The sequence below is a fragment of the Oncorhynchus masou genome, chromosome 28, assembly GCF_036934945.1.
Source record: "Oncorhynchus masou masou isolate Uvic2021 chromosome 28, UVic_Omas_1.1, whole genome shotgun sequence".
Taxonomy (NCBI): Eukaryota; Metazoa; Chordata; class Actinopteri; order Salmoniformes; family Salmonidae; genus Oncorhynchus; species Oncorhynchus masou.
Window position 1 is genome coordinate 59,109,457 of NC_088239.1, and position 27,224 is coordinate 59,136,680.

Below are 27,224 nucleotides of genomic sequence, written 5' to 3' on the forward strand. Positions count from 1 at the left end.
TCCACCCGCAGCGCACACGTGCACACCCTCTCACCTCCTTTCTTTGTTTGGGCTTTTCTGTCCTGCACCTTCATAATACAATGGAATATCAAATTTTGCTCCATTGCAAGTTGTCTGAGTCAAATTATGAGTTTTGTTAAATTTAGAAAATGACTGATGTTCTTTACATGCTACGCATAAGCCTACACATACATCTCTCTCCTGTTGCTGTTTTCCTTGGTGGGCCTCATTTGTCCGATAGCCCTCTCTCCTGCTCCATGTTGTTTTTCACCCTATTTCTTTCTGCTGCAGATGATTCATCGTTCAAAAAAACAAGTGACGCTTTTGGGATCCATAAGACTTGGCCGGGTCACACTAGCCTCCACTCCCTGCAGTGGGAAAGGAACATTATGGACAGAGCATTTCAGTTATGGCATTGTCTCTGACTATCAGAGAGGCCTTTTTGGGTGTGTGCATCAGACTTTGAATTTGTACATGGAATGTGTGGTGTGTTTGTGAATATGCCTGTCTGTACGTGTAGCCTAAAGCCTATTCCTGTGTTTGTGTATACACAAGTGTACTGCATTGCCCTCTGCTCCTTCTGTTAGTACTGTGTGTGTACACATTTCAACTGCATTCCCTGTCTCGGCCTCTAGCATTCCAGCGTGCAATGAGGAGATTAGCACAGGTGCTGCCTCCTCGCCATGGCACCCCCTGATAGTTTCCCCGACGACAGAAGAAAAGGGCCATCACTGCTACAATATATACAGTTGGAAGTTTACATACACTTAGGTTGGAGTCATTAAAACTTGTTTTTCAACCACTCCACAAATTTCTTGTTAACAAATTATACTTTTTACAAGTCTGTTAGGACATCTACTTTGTGCATTTTCCCAACAATTAGGACATCTAATTGACAGATATTCCACTGTATGACTATTCCAGTGTGTCAGAAGTTTACATACACACTAAATTCCATAAAATTATGTAATGATGTAAGCTTCTGATAGGCTAATTGACATACTTTGAGTCAATTGGAGGTGTACCTGTGGATATATTTCAAACTCAGTGCCTCTGCTTGACATCATGGGAAAATCAAAAGAAATCAGCCAAGACCTCAGAAAAAAATTGTATTCCTCTACAAGTCTGATTCAACCTTAGGAGCAATTTCCAAACACCTGAAGGTACCACATTCATCTGTACAAACAATAGTATGCAAGTATAAACACCATGGGACCACGCAGCCCTCATACCGTTCAGGAAGGGGACGCTTTCTGTCTCCTAGAGATTAATGTACTTTGATACGAAAAGTGCAAATCAATCCCAGAACATCAGCAAAAGACCTTGTGAAGATGCTGGAGGAAACGGGTACAAAAGTATCTATATCCACAGTAAAACAAGTCCTATATCGACATAACCTGAAAGACCACTCAGCAAGGAAGAAGCCACTGCTCCAAAACCACCATAAAAAAGCCAGACTGCGGTTTGCAACTGCACATGTGGACAAAGATTGTACTTTTTGAAGAAATGTCCTCTGGTCTGATGAAACAAAAATATAACTTTTTGGACATAATGACCATCGTTATGTTTGGAGGAAAAATGGGAAGGCTTTCAAGCTGAAAAACACCATCCCAACCATGAAGCACGGGGGTGGCAGCATCATGTTGTGGGGGTGCTTTGCTGCAGGAGGGACTGGTGCACTTCACAAAATACATGGCATCATGAGGAAAGAACATTATGTGGATGTATTGAAGCAACATCTCAAGACATCAGTCAGGAAGTTAAAGCTTGGTCGCAAATGGGTCTTCCAAATGGATAATGACACCAAGTGTACTTCCAATGTTGTGGCAAAATGGCTTAAGGATGACAAAGGCAAGGTATTTGAGTGGCCATCACAAAACCCTGACCTCAATTCCATAGAAAAATTGTGGCCAGAACTGAAAAAGCGTGTGCGAGCAAGGAGGCCTACAAACCTGACTCAGTTATACCAAGCTCTGTCAGGTGGATTGGGCCAAAATGCTTCCAACATATTGTGGGAAGATTGTGGAAGGCTACGCAAAACATTTGACCCAAGTTAAACAATTTAAAGGCAATACTAATTGAGTGTATGTGAACTTCTGACCCACTGGGGATGTGATGAAAGAATAAAAGCTGAAATAAATAATTCTCTCTACTATTATTTTGACATTTCACATTCTTAAAATGTAGTGGTGATTCCAACTGACCTAAGACAGAGAATTTTGATTTAAATGTCAGAAATTGTGAAAAACTGAGTTTAAATGTATTTGGCTAAGGTGTATGTAAACTTCTGAATATACAAAAGTATGTGAACTCCCCATCAAATTCGTGGATTCAGCTATTTCAGCCACACCCGTTGCTGACAGGTGAATAAATCGATCACACAGTCGTGCAATCTCCATAGACAAACATTGGCAGCAGAATGGACTTACTGAAGGCTCTTTCCTGTTTCAGCATGACATTTCCCCCGTGCACAAAGCGAGGTCCATACAAAAATGGTTTGTCAAAATCGGCGAGGAAGAACTTGACTGGCCTTCAGAGAGCCCTGACCTCAAGCCCATTAAACAAATTTTGAGAAATTTTGACCGCCGACTTTGAGCCAGGCCTCACTAATGCTCTTTAGCTTAATAGAAGCAAGTCCCTGCAGCAATGTTGCAACATCTAGTGGAAAGCCTTCCAAGAAGATGGAAGGCTGTTATAGTAGCAAAGACCAAACTCCATAATATTATTATTATTATTTTTTTTGGGGGGGGGGGGGTAGATCAGCTTTAATATTGCAGATAAATTGTACCTTCCATCAATGTAATTGTCTGCATCATTTCAAATCCCCAGTATATATTTTTGTAAATGTATATACAGTACAAGTCAAAAGTTTGTACACACCTACTCATTCAAGGGTTTTTCTTTCTTTTTTTTTACTATTTTCTCCATTGTAATATAATAGTGAGTACATCAAAATGATGAAATAAAACATATGGAATCATGTAGTAACCAAAAAAGTGTTAAACAAATATATTTGAGATTCTTCAAAGTAGCCACCCTTTGCCTTGATTACAGCTTTGCACACTCTTGGCATTATCTCAAGCAGCTTCATGACGTAGTCACCTGGAATGCATTTCAATTAACAGGTGTGCCTTGTTAAAGTACATTTGTGGAATTTTTTTCCATCTGAATGCATTTGAGCCAATCAGTTGTGTTGTGACAAGGTTGGGGTAGTAAACAGAATATATCCCTATTTGGTAAAAGACCACATTATGTCAAGAACAGCTCAAATAAGCAAAGAGAAACGAAAGTCCATCATTACTATAAAGACATGAAGGTCAGTCAATGCGGAAAATTTCAAGAACTTTCAAAGTTTCTTCAAGTGCAGTTGCAGAAACCATCAAGCGCTTTGATGAAACTTGCTCTCATGAGGACCGCCACAGGAAAGGAAGACCCAGAGTTCCCTCTGCTGCAGAGGATACGTTCATTAGAGTTACCAACCTCAGAAATTGCAGCCCAAATAAATGCTTCAGAGTTCAACAGACACGTCTCAGCATCAACTGTTTAGAGGAGACTGCATGAATCAGGCCTTCGTGGTCGAATTGCTGCAAATAAACCACTACTAAAGGACACCAATAAGAAGAAGAGATTTGCTTGGGCTAAGACACGATCAATGGACATTAGACCGAGTCCAAATTTGATATTTTTGGTTCCAACTGCCTTGTCTTTGTGAGACGCAGAGTAGGTGAACAGATGATCTCTGCATGTGTGGTTCCCACCGTGAAGCATGGAGGAGGAGGTGTGATGGTGTGGGGTGCTTTGCTGGTGACACTATCAGTGATCTATTTAGAATTCAAGGCACACTTAACCAGCATGGCTACCACAGCATTCTGCAGCGACACTCCATCCCATCTGGTTTACACTTTGTGGTGACTACCATTTTATTTGTCGACAGAACAATGACCCAAAACACACCTCCAGGCTGTTTGACCAAGAGGGAGAGTGATGGAGTGCTACATCAGATGACCTGGCCTCCACAATTCCCCGACCTCACCCAAATTGAGAGGGTTTGGGATGAGTCGGAATGCAGAGTGAAGGAAAAGCAGCTAGCAAGTGCTCAGCATATGTGGGAAATCCTTCAAGAATGTTGCAAAAGCATTCCAGGTGAAGCTGGTTGAGAGAATGCCAAGAGTGTGCAGAGTTTAAGGCAAAGTGTGGCTACTTCGAAGAACCTAAAATATATATATTTTTGCTTACTGCATGATTCCATATGCATAATTTCATATTTTTGATTTCTTGACTATTATATTACAATGTAGAAAATAGTTAAAATAAAGAAAACCCTTGAATTAGTAGGTTACGTTGCAGCCTGTTATTGTTTTTTTTTTCCTTCATCGATCTACACACAATACTCCATAATGACAAAGCAAAAGCTGTTTTTTGGGACTTTTTGCTAATTAATTAAAAATATAAAACTGAAGTAACTTCTTTACCTAAGTATTCAGATCCTTTGCTATGAGACTTGAAATTTTGCTCCGGTGCATCCTGTTTCCATTGATTATCCTTGATGTTTCTACAACTTGATTGGAGTCCACCGGTGGTAAATTCAATTGATTGGACATGATTTGGAAAGGCACACATCTGTCTATATAAAGTCCCACAGTGCATGTCAGAGCATATTTGCCAAAATATGGCAGACAATTGAGTTCATTTTAGAATAAGGCTGTAAAGTAACAAAATGTGGAAAAAGCCAAGGGGTCTGAATACTTTCTGAATGCACTGTATGTGCATGTGTGCAGAGACGCACACAAACACACACACCATTGATTTGTCACCCGGTCGTCTTAAACGCTACCCTACCCAAAACCTTACCCTCCTCCGGGCCCCACCATAAATGGCCCATCTCCCACCCCAGCTGTGCCATGCCGATGGGGGATATGTGGAACTCAAAACCCTTCTCATCTCCAGGCCTTGCGAGGCCGAGACACCCAGGCTGCATTCTCTAGTGGCCCTGAGTCAACACACACACACACACCCGTGCGCCTGGTTCCTCGCGGTCTGTCTTAGCAAGAGTGAGGCTGGACGAGTAACACTGGTGGCGCTAGGCTGGTTAGACGCAGCGATGGAATGAGGAGCCTTTCTATTATGGTGTAGAAAAACTTCTAATGCTTATATTAACTTACAGCAGGGCACCTGTCTCTTTCCATTTCATTAATTTGAATTCTGGGTCCAATACTTTACGTTGCCTCACGAAGTTGGGCAGGACGAGTGCCAAGTTCTGCATGGCTGACATTTCTTACATTGTTATACAATGTCTGTGTTTAATGATCAGCGTAGGTGACTTATCTTGTGTCTCAGAGAGACGCTGAGATGACTTTGTGAGAGAACTGACTGACGTCCTTGCTCTTAGCCCCATTTGGCAAAGCAGTAATGAGGATAAGACAGACCCCTGTGGCCATACCAGTGTATATGTTTTGTTGGAAGCCTATGGTTACTTCTCTTCAATTCATCCAGTCCACAGCAACATGATGAATCCCAGAGCAGCTGACTTTTGGTAATGTCTACCTAATACCACTCTACTACCCATCTGTTGGTCTTTTACTCGTTTTCATTTCCCTTTCAACCGGATATCATCCATATTAGTCAATGGTCACAGCAGCTATCATTACCAATTTTGCTTCTAATGATCTATAGATGCATTCCTTTGTGACCTACACTAGAGGGGCATGTGTTATATTAGTACATTTTCAGCATGAATATCCATATTCAGGTTACTACCTGAACATTGTCTGAATATTTTCCTTATCCCACGTAATTACCGCTCTGTAAGGTTTGCTGTCAACACTAAAATGGTGTTTCACATTGCTGCTTTGTTTAGTTTAGTCCCCAACTTTCCTGTGCTGGAGGGGTTCGAAAAAGGGAACAAAGAACAGGGCAAAATAGGAAAAGGACCGAAAACCATCCTGTGTACGTCAGCTAACTGTTAACATACTGAGAGAGCCGGATTATATAAAACGCAATGGAGTGATTCTCCTATGAGCTCATCGCCAAACAATGTGCTTCATGTTTCTCCATCTGCAACCTTTTTCCCCCTCGCTTTTTTACAGCCTCGCCTCCATCTCTCCTCTTCCCTCTCTGCTTCCCTCTCTGCTTCCCTCTCTGCTTCCCTCTCTGCTTCCCTCTCCGCTTCCCTCTCTGCTTCCCTCTCTGCTTCCCTCTCTGCTTCCCTCTCTGCTTCCCTCTCTGCTCAGTGACTGCGGTGACTTAATGGGGTTTTGGGGCGATGGAGGATGCGGGTACGTTTCTCTTTGATTATTGTGCAGGCACTGTGTGGGTGAGAGGAACGCACATGTTTGCCATGCCAGGCTGAGATGATGTTGGCATGTGACTGGATGCTCTGGGCACTTAGGTCATTACTTAGTGCAACGCCATGTGTCAGAATGCCTACATGTCGCCCCCCACGCCCAACATTAGTCACACAGTTAAGATACAGTATCTTGAATGAAAAAGATGCCCAGTTCAAACCCATGACCCTTTTGGATCCACAGTCCATTGGGTAGCCTTAATGTCCAAGAGTTTGAAGTATGGATTTCCATCCGATTTGAGGATCGCATAGAATGTTAGACTATTTTGTCAGTAAACAAAAAAAGTTGTGAATATTTCTCTCTCATTAGGAGAATCCTATTGTCTTCTTGGTGGCATATTACCACCTTCAACACTGCTGCACTCACACCTCATAGACTGGCATTATTTTTTTTTTTTTTTTTTTATTTCACCTTTATTTAACCAGGTAGGCTAGTTGAGAACAAGTTCTCATTTACAACTGCGACCTGGCCAAGATAAAGCATAGCAGTGTGAACAGACAACACAGAGTTACACATGGAGTAAACAATTAACAAGTCATTAACACAGTAGAAAAAAAAGGGGGAGTCTATATACAATGTGTGCAAAAGGCATGAGGAGGTAGGCGAATAATTACAATATTGCAGATTAACACTGGATTGATAAATGATCATGTACAGGTAGAGATATTGGTGTGCAAAAGAGCAGAAAAGTAAATAAATAAAAACTGTGGGGATGAGGTAGGTGAAAATGGGTGGGCTATTTACCAATAGATTATGTACAGCTGCAGCGACAACCTCATTGACTGGCATAACAATAGCAACAGGCTCCTGGCCTTGATTCAGTCATTTTATCAGTGTGCTTCTGGGCTGTGGAGTGACACATCTAAGGTTCCAGCCAGTCTGGAGTCACCCGCTGAAGTGTGCCTCTGATCTCTGCAGAGGTAACACACACACACACACACACACACACACACACACACACACACACACACACACACACACACACACACACACACACACACACACACACACACACACACACACACACAGCATCTGCATAAAGGGAAGTGAATAACCTGCTGTTTTGAGGGATACTGGTCTCGAATGAAGTCACAAGTCTATCCGTCTATGACTATATTGAGTATTGCCTTCCGTCTATAGTGGTAACACTTAATTTACCCACAATTACCTCTGCACCTTTTATTATGTCAATGTTCTGGTTTTGGAGCAACTGCATGGTTGTGCCTGTAATTGCCTATTCATTCAAGAGACTCTTGTTGATAACATTGCCAAGGCATAAGATGCTAAAGTATGACGCAACACATGTATGGCCACTCTAAAGACAGCTGAGGGAAGACCGAGCTAGAGAAAGGCATGTCGCAAGAGTGCCTGACTTCTGCCAGAGATTCTTTGTTCCTCACAGAAACAGCCAAACATTCTCTCCCTAGAAGCACATGGCCCTGCATGTTTCTTTTAGATGAATGTCTTTATTTTATCAGTTGAGACATATTAGATTTCACAGTTATCACAGTTCACCTCCAGTTGACACAGCCCGGGGCAATTCAACCTTATTTGAGTAGTTTAAAAGTTAAGGGAGGGCTTTTCTCTGTTATCTGACTGTGTAATAGCTCTCTACTCCAAGCTCCAACTATTGTGCCTTTAAAAAGCCAGCCATTTTCCAGACCCCACTCTCTAACCTGTAAACATTTTAGAACCGAGCAAGAGAAAGGGGGAGGAAGAGGGGGAGAAGTGAGGGTGGGGTTTGAAGTCCTGGAGGAGGGGCTTTAGAAAAAGTGTCTTGTGACTCTCTCAAACAGAAGGACAAAGAGAAACTTTTCAGAATGGACTTTTCAGTTTTAACTTCAAGTTTGGTTGTCAACAGAGGGTTCATCTGTCTTTTTGAAGGTGTTTTTGGCACACTGGCATGTTTCTGTTTGTGTTCTTCTTGGTGTGTGTGTATAGTGGTTCTCTCTCTCACTTTCTTGAGTGTGTGTTGGGGGAGGTGGGAGGGCCCAACCAGCTGATGTCATTCAGTGCAGCAGGCAGATCCTGAAAGAGGCCCTTTGTTGGCAGCCTGTAGCACGAGTGAGTCCCTGTGCTTCTCCTGCTAACGGACACACACACACACACACACACACAGGGGACAGGAGCGGGAATGGCACCATCCGGACTGCCCTACTGCCCACTCAACTGACACATCCGAATGTCCAGCACGCTTTCGGACACTTTTGGGTCGTTTCTGCCTCCTCCGGAGAGGAGCTAACCAAAACCAGAGAGAAAAAAAGATGGAGCAGCTTGGACTAGAAAGTTTGTAGACTTTGCTGGCAGCACAGAGTTCGCTTTTCTGTTTGGTGAAAGAGAGGAGAGAAAAGGGTAATAACAGCCAAAGATTCTGAGGAGAAAAGCAGAATCCCTTGTTCCTTAACCTTTTTTGTCTTGTTCTTTGTAGATGTTCTTTGTCTTTTCATGACCGACCACAAAAAATTTCAAACTTTTTCTGTTGATCTGCCGTCGAAAGGTAACCGAAGGGACACTGGGCCGACAAACTAACAGGATTTGTATAGTGGAAGCGAAAGAAAGCAAATGAAAATGTTGGAGATTTGCCTGAAATTGGTGGGGTGTAAATCTAAGAAAGGCCTCTCGTCCTCCTCCAGCTGCTACTTGGAAGGTAAGAATTTGAGGAACTGCTGTAGGGGGGTTGGCATGGGGTATTGCGATTTTTGTTTTGGGATTGATTCTCAGAGAAAGACAAAGATGGTCAGAGAAAGAAAGGAGAGGACAGTGTAGAGGAGCTGGTTGTGCTGGGCAGGGAGGTGAGAAGGTCGAGAGAGGGAGAAGATGAGCTCTCTAAGCTTCTGTCGTTCCTGGGCTCTGGAAAGCGGAGGAGGGGGAGAGAGGGAGAGCGAGGGAGGGAGAGGGAAGCCAGACACACTGGCTCGGTGCAGAGGAAAGAAGGGGGGGGGGAGAATACAAGGAAATCTGATTCCCGGCTGGGCCCGTTTTACTTTTGTTTATGAGGAGAGAGGATCTTATCTAAATCTACACTTTCCTTTTTGTGCTTTGCTAAGATTTACATCTTGTTTATTGCTTTTCTACGTTATGAAGTGCAAAGACAAGTTGAACTGAGTTGTAGAGTTTTTTTAGGACTAAATGCCTTATAAAGTGTGCTATTGTACTTCTTTTCCAAGCCTACACTCTGCCCTACTTGAAACAAAGATGAGCTAAATGGATTAGCCTGAATCAAAGATTAATGGAATTCTGGGAAATCCAGAGTACATTGAGTTTCAACCGTGAAATTGTTTTGTAATGGAAGACTGTGAAATGGCCCATGTCACATGCTCCCAGGCAGTGGTGTAAAGTACTTAAGTAAAAAATACTTGAAAGTACTACTTAAGTAGTTTTGTTGGGGGTATCTGTACTTTACTTTACTATTTATATTTTGGGCAACTTTACTTCTACATTTCTAAAGAAAATAATGTACTTTTTACTCCAAACATTTTCCCTGACACACAAAAGTATAGTCATTACATTTTGACAGAAAAATGGTCCAATTCACACACTTATCAAGAGAACATCCCTGGTCATCTCTACTGCCTCTGATCTGTCACTCACTGAACACAAATGCTTCATTTATAAATTATTTCAGTGTTGGAGTGTGCCCTTGGTTATCTGTAAATGAAAGGAGAAAAAAAACTGGTTTGCTTAATATAAGGAAGTTGAAATTATTTATACTTTTACTTTTGATACTTAAGTACATTTAAGTACATTTTAGAGATTCCATTTACTTTTGCTACTTAAGTATATTTAAAACCAAATACTTTTAGACTTACTGCAGTAGCATTTTACTGAGTGACTTTCACGTTTACTTGCCTAATTTTCTATTAAGGTATCTTTACTTTTACTCAAGTATGACAATTGAGTACGTTTTTCCACCATTTCTCCCAGGATTGCGTAAAATGGTCCCGGAACACATTCCAGCAAAGTGAATGTTGATTAATCTTTCAAACACACCCTTTCATATAACTTTACATACACAAAAATTAAGATGGACCAAAAAGCATGTTGAATGAACAGTCTCTGATTTGGAATAAGGGTTCTGTATTTCTCTTAAAAAATTAAGCAATTCCCTCTGGAAGAAAATCCACTGAATGAATTTGCAAGAGGAAAGATAAACCCCAATTTACTCTTCTTTCAGTTGACATTACTGATAGCAACAGTATGTGTTGCAAATTCTTCAATAACTCCTTGCAATTTACACCTGTCCCCCTCTGTGTGGCAGGTTCACTCACCCTCATGTTTAATGCCCCAATGTTTGACCTAACCACAGTAGAGCTTGGGGGAGCTAACTAGTCTACAGCGGCACCAGCCACAGATCCAGATAGGATCTCCAAACAGTGGTTAAATCTCCAGATCTCAGGCTTGAACCAGCATCAAAGAGCATCAAGCTCTTTGTCACCCGTCACAGTTGTCAACAGCCAGGTGATTCAACGTAATTATTTTCCGTCCTTCACCTCACGTGGCTTGGCTCTACATCATGGAACTGGAATGTTTGGACCTACTGTGTTTTGATCTGAGGTCAAGAAGGTACTGGTTGTGATAAACTCCACCAGGCCAATCTCTGTATCCTGTGTTCTGTCAGTGTGTTTGGGGTTAGTTTCAGCTCATCAGTTCATCTCTAATACTCATACCATCTCTGTCATAGAGTGCCTCGATTTCCACACATATTTCATCACTGCTGGATGGATTCTCTTCCCCAGTAATGTAGTCAGGATATGATGTAATCCCCGCCTCTCCATGAGCTACTGCTGGATTTCTAGCTTTCCTTCTTTCTTTTTAGCCTCATGTTCAGTCTCATTCCATTTCTCTCTCTGATATCATGCAGTGTATCAGTCTGCTGTCACTCTTCACTCACTAAGAGGAGAGGTGTTTGTGGTCAGTAAAATGGACATGTAAGTCGCTCTGGATAAGAGCGTCTGCTAAATGACTTAAATGTAATGTAAATGTAATACAGTATGTGTAGGGGTTGGCGGTTCTAGTGCCCACACACCAGTCTGTCCCCTCCACCCTCCTCCTCTCATGTCTTACTCAGTACACTCATTTGTTTATACTCCAACTCTATTATTTCGTCACCATGCAACCTTCGTTTGCCAATGTTTATTCTCCAAAATCGAAGAGCTTATTTTTTTCCGACTTGAATCATAGCCTTGGAGTTCGATTGATTTCAGCCACTCACTTTCAGAAATCAAGCCGTCTTTCCTCATGTGCACCCTTGCGCTTGTAGCCTATAGTTAGAAAGATAGGGATTCTCAAATGTCATGAATGATTATAGAGTGAGAGACCTTCTTTCTGCTCATTGTCTGAATGGTTAAGTTCTTGCTCTGCAATCCCAATCCACTGTTAACAGGAGGCCCCTCTACCAGTTGCTCAATGCTGGGGAGCAGAATGTGTTCAGATGCCTCTTATCGACTCCTCAGGAATGTTCATCATGCACATCCCTAATGTCTGTCCTGTGCCCAGTACCCAGTTAGAGCCCCAGCGCATAGCACCCAGCCGGTCAGCAGTGTGTGGTAACCATGGATTTATTTTATCTCTCTCTGTGGCTCTCATCACGCTATGTATGCCCACAGTAGAACACAAAATAGCCTTCCAGTCTGCATTTCACCAGATTGCTCTGTCAGGGCTGTTGGCTTGACATAAGATACAAATAAAGATCATAACAATCAAGGATCAGTGCTTTGCCAGGGTTCACTATATCACAGCCTCCCTGTCTCCTGAATGGAATGTTTAGCATAAACTCAGTAGGTTAGCCTACTACCAACAGGCCTGTCCTTTCTCTCGGGTATCACTATGGCCTCAGCAGATGATCAAAAGTTTCTCCCTGGCTTTCTCAGGCCGTGTCCGAGCTGAGGAGGTGTGTGGTGAGAGGCGCAAGGTGCTGAAACAGCTGATTTGGCCACACAATGAAGTCACCATCACACAATAAAGTCACCTATCTCTTCCCCTTTCTCTTTCCTTTGTTTCCACCTCTCTTCTGCAACTCTCTCTCTCCAGTTCTGGTGACATTGATGTGTCATCCAGATCCCTCTCAGGCTCTCAAACTCCCATTATTTGGGTATAATGAGCATAATCTGTTGTTGTAGTGCCTGTAAACAGTGTTATTTCAGACCTTATTGGAAGCTTATCACAGTTAGAATTTCCCTTCTTACTACAACATTGCAGGCAAAGATGGGTCAACTCTTATTGGAGAGTCTTGTTATTGAAAACAATGTCTTGAAATTGAAGCAAAGCCGTGGTACTCCAGGAAATGAAAGGTAAGTAGTGCAGAGATGGACAATGTTATCGGCCTGGTCTTAATGAAAGATCTCAGTTCATATTGCTGCCTTTAATACCATAGTCAAATCACAGCTGCTGTGCAGGCCAGCACAATAGTGCAACCATGAAACCTTTTCTGAGAAATGTTCCTTCGGTGTGACGGGGGGAGTTTTTTCTTTAAAGAACAGGCTACATATACAGGTGTGAATGACTTTAGTGTTTGTAATGTGTTCCTGGAATAGCCTGAAGACTGAAATGTCAGTACATTGAGAATGTATTTTTATCTTATGTCTGTTTCTATGACATGGTGATAGAAAGTCTATTGACTTGATTAGTTGTTGGTTTATTTAACACAGATCTGGATCGACTCACTCCCAGTTCCCGATCTCACTCTTTCCCCCAATGCCCACTTGTTTAATAGATAAAGACATGTTCTCACATTGGACCTGTCTGTTGTGTGTTCCAGAAGCTCTCCAGAGACCAGACTTTGAGCCCCAGGGTCTGACCGAAGCGGCCCGCTGGAACTCAAAAGAGAACCTGTTGGCCGGGCCCAGCGAGAATGACCCAAACCTTTTTGTTGCGCTGTATGACTTTGTGGCAAGTGGGGACAACACTCTCAGCATAACTAAAGGTAAGAGAATGTGTGTGAGTGCGTGTGTGACAGAAAGTTGCGATCAAATGCAGTACTGTGACTTGAAATGGAACAGTCCCCAGCTCTGCACTGTGAGTCTGTCTCTGTGAGGGTACATTAGTTTCCCATCACAGAACCGTCTCTGTGAGGGTACATTAGTTTTCCATCACAGAACCGTCTCTGTGAGTGAGGGTACATTAGTTTCCCGTCAGAGAACAGTCTCTGTGAGGGCACATTAGTTTCCCATCACAGAACCGTCTCTGTGAGGGCACATTAGTTTCCCGTCAGAGAACCGTCTCTGTGAGGGTACATTAGTTTCCCGTCAGAGAACCGTCTCTATGAGAGTACATTAGATTCCCGTCAGAGAACTGTCTCTGTGCTCTGAAACGTTTAACAGTAAAACCGTCCATCATAGCCCAGAGAGCATCAACAGGCTGTGTGAAAATACTCCCTCTGGTCTTATTGTTGTCAGGGACCTGCCTTCGTCATGGGGTCAATGTGCAAAACGGCCCTTATCATTCCCATCACAGAACCGTCTCTGTGAGGGTACATTAGTTTTCCATCAGAGAACCGTCTCTGTGAGGGTACATTCGTTTCCCATCACAGAACCGTCTCTGTGAGGGCACATTAGTTTCCCATCATAGAACTGTCTCTGTGAGGGCACATTAGTTTCCCATCAGAGAACCGTCTCTGTGAGGGTACATTAGTTTCCCGTCAGAGAACTGTCTCTGTGAGGGTACATTAGTTTCCCGTCAGAGAACTGTCTCTGTGAGGGTACAGTAGTTTCCCGTCAGAGAACTGTCTCTGTGAGGGTACATTAGTTTCCCGTCAGAGAACCGTCTCTGTGCTCTGAAACGTTTAACAGTAAAACCGTCCATCATAGCCCAGAGAGCATCAACAGGCTGTGTGAAAATACTCCCTCTGGTCTTATTGTTGTCAGGGAGCTGCCTTCGTCATGGGGTCAATGTGCAAAACGGCCCTTATCAGCGGTAGATAAACAGGACTGTGTGTGTGTGTGTGTGTGTGAACTGCTTGTGTTTTTATCTTCATTTAAAAGTTCTGACTGCGCTGAGATGGGTACAGTGTCCTCTCGGGGGGGATGGGGAGGGTTTAGACTGTCTGGAAATCCACATATTTGTGTCCCGTTCCCTATCTCTCCTCGATTGTCAGCTAGGTCGAACATATACAGGCTAAGACAACGTAATGATTCCATGTGTCAGCGTTAAAACATAAAACAAACCATTGGACGAGGGCTGTTGCTACCTGCTACTGCTATTGCTAACTAGCATAGCTGGTCCCATTGTCGCAAAGAGCTCTGTCCACTGGAGTGGCTGGAACACAATGCAGCAGGCAGGAGAGAGAGAGATGCAAAAATTCATATTTAAATACCAGGAAATAAAAAGGCAAAATACGTTATGTAATAAGGCAATCTAAATAGTTTGTGTCACTAAGGCTATATAAGGGTAGATTTTATATTTAAAAAAATATTGAATTTAGGGCTTCAATTAGGGCTTCTTACTAAACAAGTTGGGTTGGCATCGTATCTTCATATCTCCAAATTGAAAAGTACAGTTTTCATGTTACTGTTTAAAAATACATATATTATTAACTAATACACTTTTGCATTAAACTCTCTTGTGAATTGTAGTTTATGCTGAGCCGCTATACTGAGTCTAAAACCAGGATCAGACAGTGACGTCAACCCTGCTAACCCCATAACCAATGGGAAAAAACCCAGTGTCACAATCTGAGTAAACATTACATTAGATACAGTGGATTAACCACTCTGGCTCAGTCTCAGAATACTGAGTATGTGGCACTTTCATGTTGGTCTATGATGCAACTGGAAATGAACGTTAGCACAAGCTCCGCGCAAGCATTGCCTCAATTGTGTAGAACCTTTAGGATAGTAACTATACTCGTCATTTATAGCAACCAATCAACCATTCTATAGTAAGTCTCTTGTACATGTGACGTTTCTCCTTTAACCAGTAGAAATCTACTTGGAGTGGTGTGTATATAAACCCCCTGCCATACTCCTTAAAGGTCTCGCATGTAGTGTCGAATCCCCCTGTAGTTTCCCCTGATTTCACCCTAATGGCATGTCCACCCGTGCTGCAGGAGAGAAGCTGCGAGTCCTGGGTTATAACCATAATGGGGAGTGGTGCGAGGCACAGACCAACCACGGCCAGGGCTGGGTGCCCAGTAACTACATCACCCCGGTCAACAGCCTGGAGAAGCACAGCTGGTACCATGGGCCTGTGTCGCGCAACGCTGCTGAGTACCTGCTCAGCTCGGGTATCAACGGCAGCTTTCTGGTCAGGGAGAGCGAGAGCAGCCCCGGGCAGAGGTCTATCTCACTGCGCTACGAGGGTCGCGTCTACCATTACAGGATCAACACGGCCTCCGACGGGAAGGTGAGGATATACAGTATACACACACCTCCTACCTCTACTCTATCACATCACATCTTCATATGTAAAGGTGCCCAGACAGAGACCAATGGTGTAAGTACTTAAGTAAAAATACTTGAAAGTACTACTTAATTTGCTGTCTGGGGATATCTTTACTTTACTATTTTATATTTTTGGCTACTTTTACTTCACTACATTTATGTACTTTATGAAAATATCATACATTTTCCCTGATACCCAAATGTACTCGTTACATTTTGAATGCTTAGCCTGACAGGAAAATTATCTAATTCACACAATTGTCAAGAGAACACCCCTGGTCATCCCTACTGCCTCTTGTCTGGCGAACTTACTAAGCACATTCTTCGTTTGTATATGATGTCTGAGTGTTGGAGCGTGCCTCTGGCTAGCCGTAAATAAAAAATAAGAAAATTGTGCCATATGGTTTGCAAAACATAAGAAATTTGAAATTATTTATACTTTTACTTTTGATACTTAAGTATATTTTAGCAATTACATTTACTTTTGATACTTATGTATATTTAAAACCAAATGCTTTAAGACTTTTACTCAAGTAGGGTTGTATTGGGCAACATTTACTTAAGTCATTTTCTGTTAAGATACTTTTACTCAAGTATGACAATTGGGTACTTTTCCCACCACTGCCAGAGTCCTATGTGCCCAAGTCCTAAACATCCATGGGTTTTACCTCTCTCTCTGGTTAAGTGATTATTGGAGGCAGCTGTAAGTGGCATGACTGTCTCACTGAGCTCCTCTGGTTATACAGCCCATTAAGCTGTGACCAAAGCAGACAGTGGGCTTTAGTGGAGGTCTCCACAGAGCAGCTTACTGTACCCCCTCTGGGAAAGGCTCATATAGAGAGGACACGGCAGGTCTGGAACTGGTTATGGTTAGAGGCCTATATTTCAACACTCTAAAATGGCCTCTCCTCTCCTTCATGACCACTGACCTCAATAGAAAGATGCTGAGGACCAAATCCAGGTGAAGATACAGGGAGTGGAAAAATCGGTACCTAATAGTTCATTATCAACCTATTATATTTTCAGTTCAACCAGCATCATCATTCATTGCAGAAGCCTGTCCGTTTGAAGGAAAGGAGGCTGTATGTGACTGTTAGGACACACTGTTATTGTGCTATTCCAACGGTTATTAGTGGTCAGGAGGAATGGAGACTGTATGTGACTGTTAGGACACACTGTTATTGTGCTATACCAACCGTTATTAGTGGTCAGGAGGAATGGAGACTGTATGTGACTGTTAGGACACACTGTTATTGTGCTATACCAACCGTTATTAGTGGTCAGGAGGAATGGAGACTGTATGTGACTGTTAGGACACACTGTTATTGTGCTATACCAACCGTTATTAGTGGTCAGGAGGAAAGGAGGCTGTATGTGACTGTTAGGACACACTGTTATTGTGCTATACCAACCGTTATTAGTGGTCAGGAGGAATGGAGACTGTATGTGACTGTTAGGACACACTGTTATTGTGCTATACCAACCGTTATTAGTGGTCAGGAGGAATGGAGACTGTATGTGACTGTTAGGACACACTGTTATTGTGCTATACCAACCTGTTATTAGTGGTCAGGAGGAGAATGGAGACTGTATGTGACTGTTAGGACACACTGTTATTGTGCTATACCAACCGTTATTAGTGGTCAGGAGGAATGGAGACTGTATGTGACTGTTAGGACACACTGTTATTGTGCTATACCAACCGTTATTAGTGGTCAGGAGGAATGGAGACTGTATGTGACTGTTAGGACACACTGTTATTGTGCTATACCAACCGTTATTAGTGGTCAGGAGGAATGGAGACTGTATGTGACTGTTAGGACACACTGTTATTGTGCTATACCAACCGTTATTAGTGGTCAGGAGGAATGGAGACTGGTGACTGAGGACACACTGTTATTGTGACTGTGGTCAGGAGGAATGGAGACTGTATGTGACTGTTACTGTTATTGTGCTATACCAACCGTTATTAGTGGTCAGGAGGAATGGAGACTGTATGTGACTGTTAGGACACACTGTTATTGTGCTATACCAACCGTTATTAGTGGTCAGGAGGAATGGAGACTGTATGTGACTGTTAGGACACACTGTTATTGTGCTATACCAACCGTTATTAGTGGTCAGGAGGAATGGAGACTGTATGTGACTGTTAGGACACACTGTTATTGTGCTATACCAACCGTTATTAGTGGTCAGGAGGAATGGAGACTGTATGTGACTGTTAGGACACACTGTTATTGTGCTATACCAACCGTTATTAGTGGTCAGGAGGAATGGAGACTGTATGTGACTGTTAGGACACACTGTTATTGTGCTATACCAACCGTTATTAGTGGTCAGGAGGAATGGAGACTGTATGTGACTGTTAGGACACACTGTTATTGTGCTATACCAACCGTTATTAGTGGTCAGGAGGAATGGAGACTGTATGTGACTGTTAGGACACACTGTTATTGTGCTATACCAACCGTTATTAGTGGTCAGGAGGAATGGAGACTGTATGTGACTGTTAGGACACACTGTTATTGTGCTATACCAACCGTTATTAGTGGTCGTGAGGAATGGAGACTGTATGTGACTGTTAGGACACACTGTTATTGTGCTATACCAACCGTTATTAGTGGTCAGGAGGAATGGAGACTGTATGTGACTGTTAGGACACACTGTTATTGTGCTATACCAACCGTTATTAGTGGTCAGGAGGAAAGGAGGCTGTATGTGACTGTTAGGACACACTGTTATTGTTCTATACCAACCGTTATTAGTGGTCAGGAGGAATGGAGACTGTATGTGACTGTTAGGACACACTGTTATTGTGCTATACCAACCGTTATTAGTGGTCAGGAGGAATGGAGACTGTATGTGACTGTTAGGACACACTGTTATTGTGCTATACCAACCGTTATTAGTGGTCAGGAGGAATGGAGGCTGTATGTGACTGTTAGGACACACTGTTATTGTGCTATACCAACCGTTATTAGTGGTCAGGAGGAATGGAGACTGGGAAAGAAGTCGTACGGGTATTAGGATAGTCAGTCTGCCAGCTGTCTTCTCCCCTCTCTTAACCCAGCTGTCTGTCAGGCCAGCTGAGGTAAACCACCTCCACCGCAGGACAGCTGCCATCCTTTCTATGTCATACGGATCCCAGCATTCCTCACTGCACAGAGGTGAGCGAGTGGAACGGCATGCACGAGAGGAATGCTCCAAACGACCTCTCTGTTCCATACCAGACCAGCACGTGCACACAAACACACACACGTAGACAAAATGACACACACACACTGGTCTCGTGCGTGTGTGTGTTAAAGTATCAATCTCCTACCCTCCCTATCCCCTGCAGTTCCGCTGTGCTCACAATCAGCCGGCTGGAATGCAGACTTTCCCAATATGTGTCCCTCTCCTGTCTGTGGAACACTCCTCATATCACCCCCACACAACACTGTGATTGACAGTATTCTGATCAGCCCAGATTCTTGTGTTAATGAAATTGAGCTCCCGCTTGGATGGTTTTTACTGAGAGAGGCCCTGATAAGTGGTCAAGTTGGAGCTTTAAGCTGAATGTGAGGTAGTTGAACAACGGAACAGGCCTCTTTATTGTTCCAGACCTTCAGATGCGGCTCTTTTCAGGTTCTTTCACGACCTACCTACTCAGTTAGTACCTACATACATTATCTCCATTGACATTATGTTATAAACGCTCTGGATAAGAGCGTCTGCTAAATGACTTAAATGTTAAATGTAAATGTATAAACTCTGGAAATCCATCCATTTATGAAGATATGAAGAGTGCGGTATGTTTCCACAGTGGAACACAGGATCTGGGACTGTGGTCTTATATAAGACATGGACAATGGAAAAGACTGTGTTCAGTTAGCCTTGACCAATATCTCTCGCCAGAGATCATCTGCTGCTGGAAAGTGCTTTTCTTGCTCTCCGTGCTTTCTGAGTGTGCTGCTTTTCCACATATTATCATATCCAGCCAGTTCAGGTGATTCATACTACAGAATCATTAATCTATCCTCTTTGGTGTTCATCTATTAGACACTTTAACGTAAAGTTACCTATTTAACCTCTATGTAACTCGAGCTGGATTTAAACCCACATCTCCGGTGTTGCTCCAACCAACCTCTCACTCCCAAGGTCATTGAATCTCCTTTCTGTTATGGGCTTAACAGTCATAGTCTCTTCCCTCTTCCCCAGCTATATGTGTCGTCTGAGAGTCGATTCAACACCCTGGCAGAGCTGGTTCACCACCACTCCACGGTAGCCGATGGCCTCATCACCACACTGCACTACCCGGCGCCCAAACGCAACAAGCCCACCATCTATGGCGTGTCACCCAACTATGACAAGTGGGAGATGGAGCGCACCGACATCACGATGAAGCACAAGCTGGGCGGGGGCCAGTACGGAGAGGTCTACGAGGGGATCTGGAAGAAGTACAGCCTCACCGTGGCCGTCAAGACCCTTAAGGTACACGTCTCAGGGGGTTTGTTGGGAGTCTAGGGAGGGGGATTAAACCATCAGAATGAGTTGATGACGGTGTTTTTGTTTTATTTGTCACATACACCGGATAGGTGCAGTGAAATGTGTTGTTTTACAAGGTCAGCCATAATAGTAGTATGGCGCTCATGGATCACATTAGGGTTAAGTGCCTTGCTCAAGGGCACATCAACAGATTTTTCACCTTGTCGGCTCAGGTATTCGAACCAGCTACCTTTCGGTTACTGGCCCAACGCTCTAACCGCTAGGCTACCTGCCACCCTAATGTAGTGCTGTAGTCAATATTGTCTGGAGTAGTTCGTTTTTGTTTATTTTTGTATTTATTTTTAGTAGTAGTTAATAGTGCAGTTGTCAATATTGTCTTTTAGCTGCTTGTAGTCTTTGTTAGGCAGTTGTAAAATGTGGAGTTTCAGGATGATGTGATGGGAACTGGGAACTGTGCTGAGTATACCACCACCTGGTGTAGAACAGAAGAAGGTTACCCAGTTTAGACATCTGCTGAGCAAACACACTTATTGTAACGCTTCTATAGGTAGAGACATGTGATGCTAGCCATGCGTATAGTCTACAGTGCCATCAAAGTATTCACACACCTGGACTTTTTCCACATTTTGTTACAGCCTGGATTTAAAATGGATTACATTTAGATTTTGGGTCACTGGCCTACACACAATACCACATAATGTCAAAGAGGAATTATGTTTTTGGAAATTATAAATTAATTGAAATGGCTTGAGTCAATAAACATTCAAACCCTTTCTTATGGCAAACCTAAATAAATTCAGGAGTAAAAAGATTGCTGAACAAGTCACATAATAAGTTGCATGGACTTGTGTGCAATAATTGTGTTTAACATAGTTTTTTAATGACTACCTCATCGCTGTACCCCACACATACAATTATCTGTAAGGCCCCTCAGTCAAGCAGTGAATGTCAAACACAGATTCAACTACAAAGACCAGGGAGGTTTTCCAATGCCTCGCAAAGAAGGGAACCTATTGATAGATGAGTAAAAATAACAAAATTAAAAAGCAAACACTGAATATCCCTTTGAGCATGGTGAAGTTATTAATTACACTTTGGATGTTGTATGAATACACCCTGTCACTATAAAGATACAGGCATCCTTCCTAACTCAGTTACCGGAGAGGAAGGAAGCTGTTCAGGAATTTCGCCATGAGGCCATTGGTGATTTTAAAATCAAATCAAATTTATTTAAATAGCCCATCTTACATCAGCTGATATATTAAAGTTCTGTACAGAAACCCAGCCTAAAACCCCAAACAGCAAGCAATGCAGGTGTAGAAGCACGGTGGCTAGGAAAAACTCCCTAGAAAGGCCAAAACCTAGGAAGAAACCTGGAGAGGAACCAGGCTATGAGGGTGGCCAGTCCTCTTCTGGCTGTGCCGGGTGGAGATTGTAACAGAACATGGCCAAGATGTTCAAAAGTTCATAAATGACCAGCATGGTCAAATAATAATAATCACAGTGGTTGTCGAGGGTGCAACAAGTCAGCACCTCAGGAGTAAATGTCAGTTGGCTTTTCATAGCCGATCATTGAGAGTATCTCTTCCGCTCCTGCTGTCTCTAGAGAGTTGAAAACAGCAGGTCTGGGACAGGTAGCACGTCCGGTGAACAGGTCAGGGTTCCATAGCCGCAGGCAGAACAGTTGAAACTGGAGCAGCAGCACGGCCAGGTGGACTGGGGACAGCAAGGAGTCATCATGCCAGGTAGTCCTGAGACATGGTCCTAGGGCTCAGATCCTCCGAGAGAGAGAGAAAGAGAGAATTAGAGAGAGCGTACTTAAGTTCACACAGGTCACCGGATAAAACAGGAGAAAAACTCCAGATATAAGACTGAACCTAGCCCCCCGACACATAAACTACTGCAGCATAAATACTGGAGGCTGAGACAGGAGGGGTCAGGAGACACTGTGACCCCATCTGATGATACCCCTGTACAGGGCCAAACAGGCAGGATATAACCCACCCACTTTGCCAAAGCACAACCCCCACACCACTAGAGGGATATCTTCAACCACCAACTTACCATCCTGAGATAAGGCCGAGTATATCCCACAAAGAGCTCCCCGAACGGCACAACACAAGGGGGGGGGGCGCCAACCCAGACAGGAAGATCACATCAGTGACTCAACCCACTCAAGTGACGCACCCTTCCTAGGGACGGCATGGAAGAGGACCAGTAAGCCAGTCCCTGTAATAATAGGGTTAGAGGTAGAGAATCCCAGTGGAGAGAGGGGAACTGGCCAGGCAGAGACAGCAAGGGTAGTTCGTTGCTCCAGAGCATTTCCGTTCACATTCACACTCCTGGGCTAGACTACACTCAATCACAGGACCTACTGAGGAGATGAGTCTTCAGTAAAGACTTAAAAGTTGAGACCGAGTCTGCTTCTCTCACATGGGTAGGCAGACCATTCCATAAAAATGGAGCTCTATAGGAGAAAGCCCTGCCTCCAGCTGTTTGCTTAGAAATTCTAGGGATGACAATTAGGAGGCCTGCGTCTTGTGACCGTAGCGTACTTGTAGGTATGTACGGCAGGACCAAATCGGAAAAGATGGGCAGGAGCAAGCCCATGTAATGCTTTGTAGGTTAGCAGTAAAACCTTGAAATCAGCCCTTGCCTTAACATGAAGCCAGTTTAGGGAGGCTAGCACTGGAGTAATGTGATACAATTTTGGGGTTCTAGTCAGGATTCTAGCAGCAGTATTTAGCACTAGCTGAAGTGTATTTAGTGCTTTATCCGGGTAGCCGGAAAGTAGAGCATTGCAGTAGTCTAACCTAGAAGTAACAAAAGCATGGATACATTTTTCTGCATCGTTTTTGGACAAAGTTTCTGATTTTTGCAATGTTACGTTTTTTGCAATGTTACGTGTTGTGAAAAAAAAGCTGTCCTTGATAGTCTTGATATGTTTGTCAAAATAGAGATCAGGGTCCAGAGTAATGCTAAGGTCCTTCAGAGTTTTATTTGAGACGACTGTACAACCATCAAGATTAATTGTCAGATTCAACAGAAGATCTCTTTGTTTCTTGGGACCTAGAACAAGCAACTCTGTTTTGTCCGAGTTTAAAAGTAGAAAGTTTGCAGCCATCCACTTCCTTATGTCTGAAACACAGGCTTCTAGCGAAGGCAATTTTGGGGCTTCACCGTGTTTCATTAAAATGTACAGCTGTGTGTCATCCGCATAGCAGTGAATGTTAACATTATGCTTTCGAATGACATCCCCAAGAGGTAAAATATATAGTGAAATCAATAGTGGTCCTAAAACGGAACCTTGAGGAACACAGAAATTTACAGTTGATTTGTCAAGGACAAACCATTCACAGAGACAAACTGATATCTTTCGGACAGATAAGATCTAAACCAGGCCAGAACTTGTCCGTGTAGAACAATTTGGGTTTCAAATCGATGGTATCAAAAGCAGCACTAAGGTCTAGGAGCACGAGGACAGATGCAGAGCCTCGGTCTGACGCCATTAAAATGTAATTTACCACCTTCACAAGTATCTCAGTGCTATGATGGGGTCTAAAACCAGACTGAAGCATTTCGTATAGTGTTTGTCTTCAAGAAGGTAGTGAGTTGCTGCGCAGCAGCTTTTTCAAAAGCAATTGAGAGCAATGGGAGCTTCGATATAGGCCGATAGTTTTTAATATTTTCTGGGTCAAGATTTGGCTTTTTCAAGTGAGGCTTTATTACTACCACTTTTAGTGAGTTTGGTACACATCCGGTGGATAGGGAGCCATTTATTATGTTCAACATAGGAGGGCCAAGCACAGGAAGCAGCTGTTTCAGTAGTTTAGTTGGAATAGGGTCCAGTATGCAGCTTGAAGGTTTAGAGGCCATGATTATTTTCATCATTGTGTCAAGAGATATAGTACTAAAACACTTGAGTGTCTCCCTTGATCCTAGTTCCTGGCAGAGTTGTGCAGACTCAGGACAACTGAGCTTTGGAGGAATACACAGATTTAAAGAGGAGTCCATAATTTTCTTTCTCATGATCATGATCTTTTCCTCAAAGACGTTCATGAATTTATTACTGCTGAAGTGAAAGCCATCTTCTCTTGGGGAATGCTGCTTTTTAGTTAGCTTTGCGACAGTATCAAAAATACATTTCGGATTGTTCTTATTTTCCTCAATTACGTTGGAAAAATAGGATGATCGAGCAGCAGTGAGGGCTCTTCGATACTGCACGGTACTGTCTTTCCAAGCTCGTCGGAAGACTTCCAGTTTGGTGTGGCGCCATTTCCGTTCCAATTTTCTGGAAGCTTGCTTCAGAGCTCGGGTATTTTCTGTATACCAGGGAGCTAGTTTCTTATGACAAATGTTTTTAGTGGTGCAACTGCATCTAGTGTATTACGCAAGGTTAAATTGGGGCGACAGTGTAGCCTTGTGGTTAGAGCATTGGACTAGTAACCGAAAGGTTGCAAGTTCAAATCCCAGAGCTGACAAGGTACAAAATCTGTCGTTCTGCCCCTGAACAGGCAGTTAACCCACTGTTCCTAGGCCGTCATTGAAAATAAGAATTTGCTCTTAACTGACTTGCCTAGTAAAATAAAGGTTAAAAAAAAAAAAAAAAAATTGAGTTCCTCAGGTGGTTAACTGATTTTTGTCCTCTGACGTCATTGGGTAGGCAGAGGGAGTCTGGAAGGGCATCAAGGAGTCTTTGGGTTGTCTGAGAATTTATAGCACAACTTTTGATGCTCCTTGGTTGGGGTCTGAGCAGATTATTTGTTGCGATTGCAAACGTAATAAAATGGTGGTCTGATAGTCCAGAATTATGAGGAAAAACATTAAGATCCACAACATTTATTCCATGGGACAAAACTAGGTCCAGAGTATGACTGAGTAGGTCCAGAGACATGTTGGACAAAACCCACTGAGTCGATGATGGCTCCGAAAGCCTTTTGGAGTGGGTCTGTGGACTTTTCCATGTGAATATTAAAGTCACCAAAAATTAGAATATTATCTGCTATGACTACAAGGTCCGATAGAAATTCAGGGAACTCAGTGAAGAACACTGTATATGGCCTAGGAGGCCTGTAAACAGTAGCTATAAAATGACTAGAAGCTCAATAGACGAAAAACATCTGGGGTTTTTTGTAAATTGAAATTGGCTTAAAACAGTTAAGAGTTTAATGGCTGTGATAGGAGAAAACTGAGGATGGATCAACAACATTGTCATTACTCCACAATACTAACCTAAATGACAGAGTGAAAAGGAAGCCTTTACAGAATAAAAATATTCTAAAACATGCACCCTGTTTGCATTAAACAAAATGTGGAATATGTCAAGGGGTATGAATGCTTTCTGAAGGCAGTGTAGATGTATCTAACTCTTTTGAATATATTTTCACCTGATGTGTGTGGTTGACCCTCTGGCCCTGTTCTCACCCACTCAGGAGGACACCATGGAGGTGGAGGAGTTCCTAAAGGAGGCTGCTGTCATGAAGGAGATCAAACACCCCAACCTGGTACAGCTACTGGGTGAGTTACTGGGTTATGTCTCAGGCTGCGTCTCAAACAGCACCCTATTCCCTTGATATTGCACTACTTTTAACTAGAGGCCTCAGTCTTAATTGTCTCTTTGTGAAATGCCACACTGAACTGCCATTTTCAGTGCTGTGACTAACTCTGCCTCTCTCTCTCTGCCAGGCGTGTGCACGCGGGAGCCCCCATTCTACATCATCACAGAGTTCATGACCCATGGCAACCTGCTGGACTACCTGAGGGAGTGTAACAGGGAGGAGGTGAACGCTGTGGTGCTGCTCTACATGGCCACGCAGATCTCCTCCGCCATGGAGTACCTAGAGAGGAAGAACTTCATCCACAGGTGATACATGACACTAGCTTAACCTCGGTTTCTCTCTCTTCGCATTTCTTACCTTTCACTAACCTCCCCTCCCCCAGACAGAAATATCACATGTGCGCTGTTGCTGTGAGATTGACTTTGCCCCAGCATGTTTTATTTTGGCCTAGAAGATGTGATTTATGTCCTCTTGTCGATTCCCCAATTTGCTTTTAATTGTCAAGCTTGTTGAGACTCAGCTTCATACTCAAGTGCCCACGTAACAGAAAACACCTAAAGACATAGATATTAGAAGAGAATTGCCATCCTAAAAAAATACATCATGCTCCTCTGTTTTCGCTCTGTGCTCCAGGGACCTGGCAGCCCGTAACTGTCTGGTGGGGGAGAACCACCTGGTGAAGGTGGCGGACTTCGGGCTGAGCAGGCTGATGACGGGGGACACGTACACGGCCCACGCTGGGGCCAAGTTCCCCATCAAGTGGACCGCCCCGGAGAGCCTGGCCTACAACAAGTTCTCCATCAAATCTGACGTCTGGGGTGAGTTTGAAGATGACACAGTAACTCAATGAAAAATGTATTTCTGATATTTAGAATGATTTATGTCATTGTGATTACAATGTCATAGTCTTGTTTTGGCATGCAAATAGACTAATCTCTGTACTTTGGGATAACAAACTCCCAGCATTCGGAGTGTTGCTGTGGGAGATCGCCACCTATGGGATGTCTCCGTACCCTGGCATAGACCTCTCCCAGGTGTATGAGCTCCTAGAGAAGGACTACCGCATGGACCGTCCGGAGGGCTGCCCAGAGAAGGTCTACCAGCTCATGAGGGCCTGTGAGTACACATACATCTGTCTATGTCTAAATGGCACAGCCTGGCTTCTCAAAATAGTTCTCTAACTACCTTCATCATGTTTTTGTTTAATGTCTACTGGAATGAAGTCATTGAGTGCTTAATGACTAACTATACTGAAAAAAATATAAACGCAACATGTAAAGTGTTGGTCCCATGTTTCATGAGCTGAAATAAAAGATCCCAGAAATGTTCCATTCGCCAAAAAGCTTATTTCTATCAAATTTTGTTCACAAATTTGTTGACATCCCTGTCAATATAATATATAAATAAAATCAAATGTATTTGTCACATACACATGGTTAGCAGATGTTAATGCGAGT

General features: G+C 43.2%; 1 protein-coding gene across 3 annotated transcripts in view; it reads left to right on the forward strand.

The window, feature by feature from the left end:
- Positions 1–27,224, forward strand: part of abl1 (c-abl oncogene 1, non-receptor tyrosine kinase) — an 82,274-nt gene that overhangs the window by 47,167 nt on the left and 7,883 nt on the right. Inside the window, exons 1-9 of one of the 3 annotated variants that reach the window (XM_064942773.1) lie at positions 8,142–8,696; positions 8,842–8,991; positions 13,102–13,266; positions 15,388–15,683; positions 19,922–20,194; positions 25,642–25,726; positions 25,895–26,072; positions 26,401–26,585; positions 26,731–26,883. In XM_064942773.1, the coding sequence (XP_064798845.1) occupies positions 8,907–8,991; positions 13,102–13,266; positions 15,388–15,683; positions 19,922–20,194; positions 25,642–25,726; positions 25,895–26,072; positions 26,401–26,585; positions 26,731–26,883 (1,420 nt within the window). In that variant the 5' untranslated portion in view covers positions 8,142–8,696; positions 8,842–8,906. Of the gene's footprint in view, positions 1–8,141; positions 8,992–13,101; positions 13,267–15,387; positions 15,684–19,921; positions 20,195–25,641; positions 25,727–25,894; positions 26,073–26,400; positions 26,586–26,730; positions 26,884–27,224 lie in introns of those variants that run through there. The other 2 variants (XM_064942772.1, XM_064942770.1) reach the window with 2 other exon arrangements.